This window comes from Marmota monax, unplaced genomic scaffold (genome assembly GCF_021218885.2).
Source record: "Marmota monax isolate L192 unplaced genomic scaffold, Marmota_monax_Labrador192_F-V1.1 WCK01_AAM20220418_F8-fsc00057, whole genome shotgun sequence".
NCBI classification, from domain to species: Eukaryota; Metazoa; Chordata; class Mammalia; order Rodentia; family Sciuridae; genus Marmota; species Marmota monax.
Window position 1 is genome coordinate 778,159 of NW_026693933.1, and position 12,775 is coordinate 790,933.

The 12,775-nt window shown below is 35.2% G+C and overlaps 1 protein-coding gene across 9 annotated transcripts in view; it reads right to left on the reverse strand.

Moving 5' to 3' along the window:
- Nucleotides 1–12,775, reverse strand: part of Dgkb (diacylglycerol kinase beta) — a 769,121-nt gene that overhangs the window by 18,449 nt on the left and 737,897 nt on the right. For all 9 annotated transcript variants that reach the window (XM_058585317.1, XM_058585316.1, XM_058585318.1 and 6 more), the window contains 2 exons: nt 11,147–11,267; nt 10,258–10,318 (listed from right to left, as the gene is read on the reverse strand). In XM_058585317.1, the coding sequence (XP_058441300.1) occupies nt 10,258–10,318; nt 11,147–11,267 (182 nt within the window). The remainder of the gene's footprint in view (nt 1–10,257; nt 10,319–11,146; nt 11,268–12,775) is intronic.

Consider the following 12,775-nt stretch of genomic DNA (forward strand, 5'->3'; position numbering starts at 1 on the left):
TATCAAAACAAAAACTGTAAGTTTTTAGGCTCAAGGATAAAATGGAGATAAGAGGGGAAAACAGCAATGAACTTGAATGAAGGAAATGTTTATTATCCTATCTAAATAATAGAAAGAACCAGAGGAAAGAAAAAAGAATGAACAGGCTCAGAGCTCTGAGACAATAAAGTATGTAATATGTACATGTCATCAGAGTTTTAGAAGAGGAGAAAGAGTGTTATGTAGAAATCAGTATTTGAAGAAATAATGACTGAAAACTTCCTGATTTGGCAAAACATAAATCTACAGACACATAAAACTCAGTAAAACTCAACTAGTATAGGCTCAAAGAAATCCATGCCCAGACTCATCAAAATCAAACTGCTGAAAACTAAGAACAAATTAAAAAGTTTAAAAGCAACCTGAGAAAACTGACATATTACATAGTGCAAGCAATGATTCAAATGATTGTGGACTTACTGGAAATCATATTATGTAAAAGACAGTATGCAAGGTGTAAAGGGGAAATAAAGAAGAAATCTTAAAATGCTTACAGTTAGGTCAGAAGAGCTGGATGCACACACACACTAGCGGAGAGAGAAGCTTGTGGGTTTGGACACCATGGAGATATTAGCAGAGTCACAGAAGTACAAAGGATCAGGCAAATATTTCAGACAGATGGGGAGTTAAAGAGACTTCAGGAGGAAAGTGCTTTTAAACTTGGCATTGAAGAAGAGCCTTTTTTTTTTAAATTTGTGTGTATGCAAGTATCTATAATCCCATCATTGTCCAGAAAGATTTTGAAGTAACTTTAAAAATACATATATCCTAACAAAAGAGAATAATTCATTCAGGCAATCTGAGTAAAAGGGAAACATTAAGTATATAAATATAATAAACCACTGGTAAGATAAGATGAAAAAAGTGCAAACCATGGGTTTCAGAGAACTGTTGGAAGAAGCTATAGATTTCCTGAAGCTTGTCTGGAAGCTAGAGAATGAATTTATTTCTAAACCACAAAACAGAATGGGAATTTTAGGCACAATACAGAAGGAAGCAGTATTGTTAGAGCAGGTAGCTAGATAGATGTAAACAAAAGTGTGGAAGGAAAATTCAGGTTCCACCCCTGGGTGGCACCCAGCTGGCTGCTATATCTCCCCACAGACCAACTTGTGCACCAACAGCTCTCTGTCAATCTGAAGAAAGGATACAATCATCCTCCAAGGGACTAGTGGTAGATGACCTTGGGATCATAATCCTATTGTTTGCATTGAGTTTTGTCAGGAGTTCCATAGTCTTTGGTGACATCTCTCCCCACTCACCACCCCCACCTTCATTTTATTTAGGCAGTGATAGGAACAGTTCTGACACAGTAAAATTGGTACAGGTGCAGAAACTTAGGCAGGTGTAATCATCCCACCCAAACTGAATAACTCCTGAGCAAGGAGGATACCAAGCAGAACTTAAAACCTTACAGTGCAGAAGACCACCCCTTTCTCTTGAAATGGCCAACTCCATGCTCTCTGGGGTGTACTTTTGTTTTGTTAAATAAAGCAACATGCTTACTTATTCTCATCTGCTCTCTGTGTATTTTGATTTTAAGTTTTTTTGGGGGTGAAGACAAAAACTGAGGAATCTCCACCCATAACAGTGTAAGTATGAATCTTCCAGAAGTGGTCCCTATGCAACATGCCAGGCTGGTGCTAGTGTTGGGGGTATAATTTAAGACCATGATGTGGATTCTGAATTGTATGCTATGTGAAATAAGGAGGTAATGGACTTGAATCAAGGGATGCAAGGTATCACAGCTGTGGTATTCAGTAGTAATTCTGGCAGTAATGTGAGGGATGGCTGTGCTACACTGAGAAGCAAAACATAAAAAGATCAAAAATATAAATAAGCTAATAAAGATTGAATTCTGTTATAAATAATGTGTTTTAGCTGATTATTACTTTAGAGATACATTAAGACTCTGAAGAAGCACTGAGTGAAGCAGCAAGCATCATAATTAGGAGAAGGCAGTAGAGACCCATAGCCTGCTTACTCTTACTATGTAACCTTGGGCAAGTTACTTGACTTCTCGGGCTACCAGTTTTTTAAAATTTATGATATGGAGATTATAATAACTCTACTTAAGATTAAATTATTTATGAATATTAGCACACTGAACAGAAAATAGTATATGGTATACATTTAATAAACATTAGGTATTGAGACAAAGGTTCCCCTTAAATATCTCTAGTCCTTTAAAATGTCTAGAAAAATCTATTGGCCTTCATCTACTTAGCAGTAAATTTCTGGGCCTGGAAAAATTTACATTTACAAAATCTTTCATTATCAGTATCAGTGGCCTGAGATTAATGGAATCTAGCAAGTGATTAAAGATTAAATATGGGCTGGGGATGTGGATCAAGCGCTGGCGCACTCGCCTGGCATGCATGCGGCCTGGTTCGATCCTCAGCACCACATACAAACAAAGATGTTGTGTCAGCCGAAAACTAAAAAATAAATATTAAAAAAATTATCTCTCTCTCTCTCTAAAAAAAAAGATTAAATAACATCTTACAATTATGATTATTTTTAATAATTAAACACAAAACTGAGATATATTAGGCCTGCACTGTTCCTCTTTACAATTTTAAAATTGTGCTGGAGTTTATGAAAACAAGGGCCAAAATGAAGATATATATATTTATTTTATACAGGTACCTGTAGTAACTGGGTAAGGGGAAAAGATCCCATCTTTCTAGATAAGTGTGCAAGCAAAGCCCAAGTGTTCAAGTCAAGGAAGTGCTAGAATCAGTGGAGGGAACTGTCATTCCAGTCAGAAAATTGTGTTTCATTGAACAGTGTTCATAGGGAAAATCAGAGCAGCAGGAGGCCTCAGGAATAACAGGGATCAAATTCTCCAGGCAGCAAGACCACCAGACTCAGCAGGGAGCAGCTAAGTGCTAGGTCAGGGCTGTGTGGCATCTTGAAAGTATTTACACACGAGAAGCTGAGATTGGGTGAGTAGGTTCAGGATCCAGAGAGGTATATACCAGGAAAGGTACCTAGAAGGGCAAAGGAAGACCTATACACATAAATGCTTTCCAGAAGTTACTGTGGCTGCAGTTGTCACTTTGATGAGTCCTCATATATCACCTGTGGTTTGTTGTTTCACCATTTAGCTTATGATCATGAATAAATTCCTTCGAATTCTCTATGATGTAGGAGAAAGTTTCAGGAATTTTCTCTACCTTATTCTAGACAATGCACCAAAGGGATCCTGCATTAAAACCTAATTGGTATTATATTTCATAAAAGTGTAACAGATAATAACTAATACAGGCCTATTATATGTCAAAGAATCTGTACAATAAATACTGTTATAGTTTGAATCAGAAACGTCCTTGAGGGGCTCATCTTTTGATGGCCCCAGTGCTACCACGTTTAGAGGTGGGAGGTGATTGGAATGGGAGTCATGATCTGATGGCATTATTCTGAGGTGGTAGAAACCTTAGGAAATGAGACCTAATTGGATAAAGTGGGTCAAGAGGGGCATGCCCTGGAAGCCTTTATCTTATCAGCAGCCCCTTCCTGTCTTTCTCTCTGCTTCCAAGCTACTAAGAGTAGAACAGCTTTCCTCTGCCACACCCTTTCACCATGATATTGTACTGCCCCTCAGACCCAAAGCAATGGAGCCATCCAGCATGCACTTCACTGAGACCTCTGAAACTGTGAGCCCAAATAAATCTTTCTTCTTTTAAGTAGTTTTTCTCAGGTGTTTGTCACAGTGAGGAAAAGCTGACTAACACAAATACACAATGGATAAGTAAAAGGAAGTAGCCCAAGGAAGTTTAGTTGTACCATACCAGGAAACAGAAGGATTACATCTTGGGAGTTGGGAAAGTATATCTTCTCTGATACATTCAAATCTTTGCTTTGAGAATATAATGAATAAAGATAACTCAAAATAACTTTTACATATATTTATATATGAAAAATATGTGAATGAATTGCTAGCCAAACTACATTATGTTCAGTGAAAAAAGATTTAGTAGAAAGCATTTTTAAAAATGTGATACTACCCCATGAAGTGTTTAAGAAATTCACAAATTCAAAATGCACTTGGTATTGGCAATCAAATCATATTTGAGGCACAGTGCTATACTCTGGCTGTACTAAGCTGGCAAAAATTTGGGCTTATAACCTCAGAAAAGCAGCAAAACATTATTTCAACATAATTTTAGAGCTACTGACCATGGAGGCTGAGTTTGCAGGTGAGTTCGTGTTAGAATGGGTGCAGGAGCAGAAGGGCAGAGCTCAGGCAGGCTTTGTGGAGGAGGGGAGGCTCAGAAGGAGTTTCAAAGGATCAGTTGATGCCATTCAACTAAATAAGAGGAAAAGTTTCTTTGAACAAGGGAGAAGTATATGAAAAGGTAAAATTGAAACAGGAGATGAAGTTGGTAAAATAGGAAATCTGTCTCAAATTATTATATTTATCAGATAGAAAGTAATTAAAGAATTTTAAGTAGAAAGTATCATGGTGAAATTAGTATTTTATAGTGATCATTCTCATGGAAATGTGAAGGATTATTTAAAATAGAACAAAAAATGGAGGTGGAAGAATATATGTAATATTTGCCAGCAATGAGAGAAACGTAATGCGCCAAGTCTATGACAGTGGTAGTAGGACTGGAAGAAAAGATTCTAGAAATAGGTCATATCATTAAGTGGGCACGGTAATTGAATTTGGGAGTATATAAATAAGCATAGTATGACTCTCAGATTGCTAGCTAAGAAAACACTGGGTTCCACTAAATCAAAATAATATAGAGAAAAGCAGCAGATCTGGGATATGAGAAGAGGTCAGTATTTGGGGAACAGGAAGAAGAGGCAGATGAACAATCCATTTTGGTTATACTGAATTTGAAGTTTCTGATTCCATGTGCAGTCACTTCTAACTTAAAAAAAATTTTCTGGGCACCCATCAATTGTAAAATTTGGAGAGTTAATGGGTGTTGTGTGTACAGATACAAAATAAAGCTAGACCTAATCTTTGTTCTCCCCTATCCTATCATGTAACTCTCTTCTTCTCTCACCCCAGCTGTTCTTCTTCCTGTTTTAGGAATATAAGGACAACAGAGTCAATATGTTCTCTGTATTCAGGAGAAAGGATCACAGGAGGAAGAAGGTAGAAATAATTTCACTCTGGAGTCCAGCCCGAATACAGGTTCTTCTAGAACATTTTAATATACATTATTCTAGAATTAAGATCCTCTTAAGTTAAATATGCTTATTTGCATGACTAAATTGTTATATGGCTAAAATATATTCTTTGTTAACTTGGTGATTATTACAATACTGTGAACACAGGGATATTTAACAAACTTCTGTAGATTGATTTTCAGTGAGAGAATTTAGAAAGTCATAAAAATAATTTAAAAATATATATTTCAAGGGCAAATTTAAAACTTTTTTGTCTTTGCCTTTCTTCATATTTTGAAGTCAGGATTAGTAAAGTTTATAAACAAATATTACATTGTTTCTTAAGTCACTTTTTATTGTGTGTGTATATATATATATATATATATATATATATGAACTTACCATTTTAACTTTACATTTTTAAGTTCATTAGCATTAAATACTTTCACATTGTTATGCACCACCACCAGCCATCTTAAGAACCTGTGTTATCCTGATTTTTTAAAAAAATATTTATGGATTTTGAATCAAGACATTTATTGCTTGTCCTTCTATTTTATATATTCTATTTAAAGAAAAATAAAACTTCTGCTTTCTTCTAAAATTATATCTAGAGAAACTCTTCATAACTTGAATATCAGCTCATGGGTATTTAAATTCAGCAAAGAATTTTAACATTCTACCAATTCTTATGTTCTGTAAGAAAAATATTGTGTTATTGATTGAAGAAAATAAAACACTTTCTAGTTAAATCATACTAATGCTATGGATATTAAATATTCTCTTCAATTAAAATGAAATTTAAAGTTTAGAACTCCATGTGGTTCTAGGAAAAACAGAATGAGCCAGAATGTGAAATAACAATAATGAGCCACAGTCTAGTACAGTTCTTGGCCCAGTGTAGGCTGCAGTGCATAAATGAGTAAGTGAATTTACGAGAAGAGAAAATTAAATGTAAATTATATACACATTATTACTAAAATAACAATTGTTGATCATGATAATTAAGAAGTGAAATGAATATACTATTACTAACTAAAATAAAAGTTACAAGTATCATCAAAAGTGCTATGTGAAATAAGCTACAATTATTCTTAAACACTATTTAAATTTCAATAGACATAGTTTTTTTAAAGCTGGAGAAGGTCAGTAAGTGATTTGTAAATGGTCACATTCTGGAGGTGGCTCATTTGGGTACACTGGGGTCTTTCCAGGGTGAGGTCCACCGTAAGCGCAGTGATGAAGAATGAGGACTCTGGAGCCAGGCCACCTGAGTTTCAGTTTCTACTCTGCCACTTAATAGGTGTGCAGAATTAGACAATCTGTTTAGTCTCTGCCTACCTTAGTGGCTTCATTCATAAAGTGAGGCTAAACATAGGTTATTTGGGGAGAATTAAATATGTCAACAGAGAGAGTGCCTCAATATGTACACACAATAAGAACTTAATAAATGTGAATTTTTATCATTGCCATTTCAGCTTCTTTACTCACAACATAGTATAGAGACTCTACTCTCCCAAAGAGTCTAAAGGAATACAATGAATATTCATAGAAGTTATTTGGTTTCATTGTTTTTTAAAATTTATTTTGTTGTGACATGACTGATGAATAGTGACCTTTTATTAAAGACAAGGGAACTACTGTCACCATAACCACTACCATTCTGCATTACAATCATGAACACCATAATCACTGCAACTACTATTATTACCATCACTAGGAAATTTTCCACTATTTTCACCATAACCATCATAACTACTATTACTCTTCCACCACTATCATAAATGTCTCCATAATGTCATTACCAGTAAAACCATCACTGCCACCATCACCACCACTACTACCAACATCACCACCATCACTACCACTACTTCTACACCCTTAACATCTATGTGAATATAAATTTGAATTCAGAAGTGTCATTTGGAGAGCCTAAAGAGGAATAGATAAAGTATAAATATAGACATTCCGGTAAGTAGAGGGAAAGGAATTTTTAAAAAGGATATTTGGAACCAAAAATAAAAAATAGCAGAAAGCACAGGAAATAGCCAATATTACTGTTTAGGAAATAATGAAACAGAATAAGAAATGAACAAGAGGTTATGTTTATGTGCTATATACTTAAGGTTGAGCTAACAGCTCCAGAGTTCAATCTTAAGAGGTAAAATTAAAAAAATTCCCTTTGATTTGCTAGGGTGTGCTGTTTGGAATCAGTAGTTTACATTATTTGAACTAGAAGTTGAGAAAATGATACTTCAATAAAGAGACCTGGGTATGAGTTTCATATTTGCCACATAACAGAACATGAATAAGTTATTTAAAATCCCAAAGCCTCACTTTTCCATCTGATAATTCAGATGTTTATTCAGGGTTTGTGTGAAAAATAATAAATTCATTCAACATCAGCACTTAACACAATGTTTATACAAGATGAAGGCCCTGTACTGTTATTCCTTTTTTTTAAGAGAGGGGAGAGAGAGAGAGAGAGAGAGAGAGAGAGAGAGAGAGAGAGAGAGAGAGAGAGAGAGAGTTTTAATATTTATTTTTTAGTTATTGGCGGACACAACATCTTTGTTTGTATGTGGTGCTGAGGATTGAACCCAGGCTGCACGCATGCCAGGCGAGCACGCTACTGCTTGAGCCACATCCCCAGCCCCCTGTTATTCCTTAATCAGTTTCATTCCCAACTTTACTAAGTAAATAGCATTGTCATTTATAGGTCCGAGTTAGCCTCAACTAAAACTCCTTGTTCATCTCCCATTTCCCATATCAAAAGAATGCATTAGTAAATTCTTCCTGCTCAAAACTCCAGAATGTAGCTCAAATTACATGCCCTTGGCAAACTTTAGTTTTCCCTGTTCCTTCCCTGCCACCTCCCAGACAACATGGATAAACCTGTCTCTTATCTGCTCCTCAGCATATTCTCCACATAGCAGTCAATGTGAACTTTAAACATGTAAGTCAGATGATACTTAAAGCATTTAATAGTTTCTTATTGCATTTATAATAAAATTCTAACTCTATACTATCATGTTTTGCACATACTATCATGTCTGCTGTCCACCATTTCTAACATTTTCTTTTACTACTCTCCAGATCTCTAGAAGCTTTGGTCACACCATCTTCCTTACTGTTTCCTTCCAAGGATCTCCCATTCCACTTATCTAAAGTAGGATACCCATACTCCATCTAGTTCCTCATCACTATTTCACCTTATTTTTGTCATAACTCTTATATTTGCTCTATACGTATTTATTAATTATTTAGTCAGCTATTATCAGAATGTAAGTTTTTGGAGATAATTATATTGTTGATCCTTTCCATATTTCTATCCCCAATGCCAAGAGCTTAGCATGCTTTTGAACTATGACAATATGAGATATTCACCATACAAAGGAAAATAAAAATTTGGGGGGAATCAAAATGTTTGAAGGAAATTATATCACAATATAAAGAACTCAAAAAACAACACACATAAACGCGTTCATACACACACATGTGCACACACACACACACAAATAACCCAATCAATAAATAGGTTAAGGAGCTGAATAGATACTTCGTAGAAGAAATACAATCCATCAACAAATATATGAAAAAAATGTTCAGTATCTCTAGCAATTAGAGAAATACAAGTCAAAACTATACTGACATTCCATCTCATTCCAGTTAGAATGGCAGTTATCAAGATTACAAGCAGGCTGGGCACAGTGGTGCACTCCTGTAATCCCAGTGGTTCTGGAGGCTGAGGCTTGATCCTCCTGGATCAAGAGTTCAAAGCCAACCTTAGCAATTTAGTGAGGCCCTAAGCAACTCACGAAGACCCTGTCTCTAAATAAAATACAAAAAATGGCTGAGGATGTGGCTCAATGGTTAAGTGTCCCTGAGTTCAATCCCCGATACCAAAACAAACAAACAAACAAACAAAAAACAAGCAATAATAAATGTTGGTGATGATGTGGGGAAAAAATGTACATCTATACATTGCTGGTAGGACTGAAAATTGGTGCACCACTCTGGAAAGCAATATGGAGATTACTCAGAAAACTTGGAATGGAACCATCATTTGATCCAGTTATCCCACTCTTTGGTTTATACCCAAAGGACATAAAATCAGCATACCACAGTGACAGAGCCACATCAATATTTATAGAGGCTCAATTCAAATAGCTAACTTATGGAACCAACCTAGATACCCTTCAACAGATGAATGGATAAAGAAATCATGGCATATATGCACATAGGTTATTACTCGTCCTTAATGAAGAATGAAATTATGGCATTTGTCAATAAATGGATGAACTGGAGAATACCATGCTAAGTGAAATAAGATAATCCAAAAGTACTAAAGACCAAAAGTTTTCTCTGATTTGCAGATGCTAATTCACAATAAGGATGAGGAGGTGGGTAGGGAAGAATACAGGTACTTTGAATTAAACAGAGGGAGGGTAGGAATGATAGTAGAATGAATCAGATATTACCCTATGTGCATATATGATTACATAACCAGTGTAACGCTACATTATGTACAACCAGAGGAAGGAGAAGTTAGATTCCATTTATGATGTGTCAAAATGTGTTCTACTGTCATGTATAACTAATTAGAAAAATAAAAAAAATGATATCATGTTATGAAGACAACAACTATGGTAGAAAAAGGGGGATTTTTGTTTTTTCTATAGAAAAGCAAACCCACAAGTCCCTAAATGGAGACAAAATAACAGATGAGTAATAAATTCAGGGAGACTTATGTCTGAAGTTTCCATAAATAATTTTCTCATAAGGTGTTATGAAATAAACACAAGAAAGTTTAGAAACTTTGTATTTTGCTTAGTTCCAGAGTTTATAATTGATCCATGGTATTTAAAGTTATGCGTAGGTTAACACATATATTCAAAAACTGAAATTTGCCAAGGGCATATAACTGCTAAACCTTGAATGCAATGGCTTTGATACATAAGTAAGAGGGGAATTATTTGATTATAGGTCCTAAAGGAGGCAAGACAAAAGATTAGATACTGTGATTATTTATTATTTTCATTTTGTAAAAATGAAACTGACAGGGTATTTTAGCTACCCTGTACTCACTGTGCATGGTGTCTGCATCCATGGTTCCCCATCAATCTGCATTGGCAGAGACTTGCTAGTCCTAGGGAAAAATATGTCCTTGTAAGTATAACATTGAAATATATCATATAAAAGACTATATATAGGATAGACGATGATGAGACCAGGGAAGGCAAATGTGGTAAAGTGGACCTCTAAAGTTATCTCGTCTGAAAGGGAGATATTTATTCACTATTAATGAATACTCTGAAAGGCACCTAGATCATAAGAATGTTAAGACTTCCTGGTAAATATGGTGTTAAAAACAAAAATTATGAATGCAAAAAAAAATGCCAGGGTTTATTTTTAAGGATACACAGAATTCGAACATCCAAGAGACTGATTCCTTGTCAAAATGGACTTTTTCCCCTCTTCACCAGTGAAATAATGGGAAAATTTCCTTGGAAAATTTCAAATTTAATTCACATTTTGTTTTACCATACAATAACTTATTACTATTTAATTTCACAGAAACAGTGTTGCACTTAGGCTATGAAAGAATTTAAGTTCATAGTTGATCAATAACTTTTTAATTATTATTTTGGATGTATTTACTTAATAAATAGTGCCTCAGTAAACTTGAGTGTGCATGAGCATAGAGCATAGGGGAGATTAAATTTGCATGTTAGAAGGGACACATCACCATTTCCATGGTAGTCAACAAGGGAGAATCAGATTTCAAAGGACCTAATAAGTAATAGCTAGCCAATACTCTTTAAAAATCTGCCAATTTCTATCATTTTGAAATATATAAATATTAACCATTGCTCATTTGAAGCAAAAATAAATGTCACTATTAGTCTTGTGTGCTTTTGATTAGTTTTGGTGAAGTTATGCCAAACCCCTCTGTCAATTACAGAAAAAGAACTACCTGATGACCACAGAAGAGCATTGAGCCAGTCTTCGGCCAGCACTTTTCAGTCCTGTGTATATTTGCCCCATCTCCATGGCTCCTTCCAAACCAACCACCTCCAGCAGCTGATCACTCAGATCTGAAAGAAAACAGATGCCTTTAAGTTATAGTGAATATGCATATGTCCAAAATTTGATGATATTGGATATTATGGAAATAATGAAAGCCCCTTCACAAAGAAAGATTCTCTGTCTTAAAAACAGAAAGTAAAGATGGCCTACTTCTATAACTCTCAGTTTCACTAAACCTTTGAGGTTCTATGGAAAACGATGTGCTGTCAGCTTATTCTAAAACAAGTGGGAAGAAAAAATTCTGAGCCAAATAATGCCAAAAAACATACCAGTAGTTTCTAACATCAACAAACTTAATGTTATTCCACATGTATATATGGAACATTTATACATTCTACATCAGACATTTGGCAGCAAGTACACATCTCATCACTATAAATAAAGTATGAGGATATGCTGTCAAACATGATTTTTAAAAAATTACTCAAATGAGAGACCTTAGAGATCATGGAGTTGAATCTTTTTATTTTATAGACTAGAAGACTGAATCCCCAAGTCCTTGAGTGACTTGTCCACAGTCATAAGTAACTTTGTGTAGAAGTTCAAGAAAAAAATGGTAGTTTCTAGAAATGTTTTCTTAAGGAACATACCCTACCAAACTAATATTTAGGAGCAGATTAGAAAATTAGCCCAGTGTAATTATTTATTGTTATTAGGAGAAAACATTAAAGGTGGGCTAATATTAATAAGTACCACTTGTTAGGTGTTTATCAAGTAGCTGTCACTGGACTAATCATGTTCTATTAATTTCATTGGCTCCCCCTCAGAACTAATTTAAGAAAAATTCAATTATCCCCATTTCTAGAAAGAGAAGGTGAGAATCAGAGAAGGTAATTTTTTATATTTGCACAGTGAACAAGTGATACAGTAAAATATTGAAAGCAGCCACTTTAAAGCATAAACACTAGGCTAGTCTTTGATAAATCAGTTATATGAAAAGCAGATACTTTAAAAACTATATAAGTGTTTCTTACTTAGTGGGGAGGTCCTTTTCAATGACAGAATTTGCAGTCACTCAGAAGTAGAGGCTGAACTCGCACCAATAGAACCCCAGAGATGCTGCCCCAAGAGTCCATTTGCTCAGGTACTGACCTGAGTGCTGAGACCCTGGATTTACAAGCAGTAGTATGGGTAATCACACCCGGTCCCTTTCTATTATAGCAGTCCCATATACTCCTGACGTGCTTTTAAATGAAAATTTAAAAATTCAGACTGTTTTAGTAGGAAAAAAAAATCTAGAGGAAGTGGCCTACAGTGGGAATGCATAATGATGATACCAAATAAACATGTGCTAGTTGGCCATAGCCAAGTTAGACTCCTAGAAAAACAAGAAAGTTGTTTTCTATGGAACCATTTTGTATATAAAGCCCTCACTCCTTATTAATGAACCCCTTCTAGCCTGGAGTTCAGAGATGCTAATGATTCACTTTGAGTGCAGTTCAACTGTGGCAAAGAGCGTTTGAAATCTCAAAGTTCATGAGGCCTATCTATGATCATTGGAAATTTTAAAATTTTC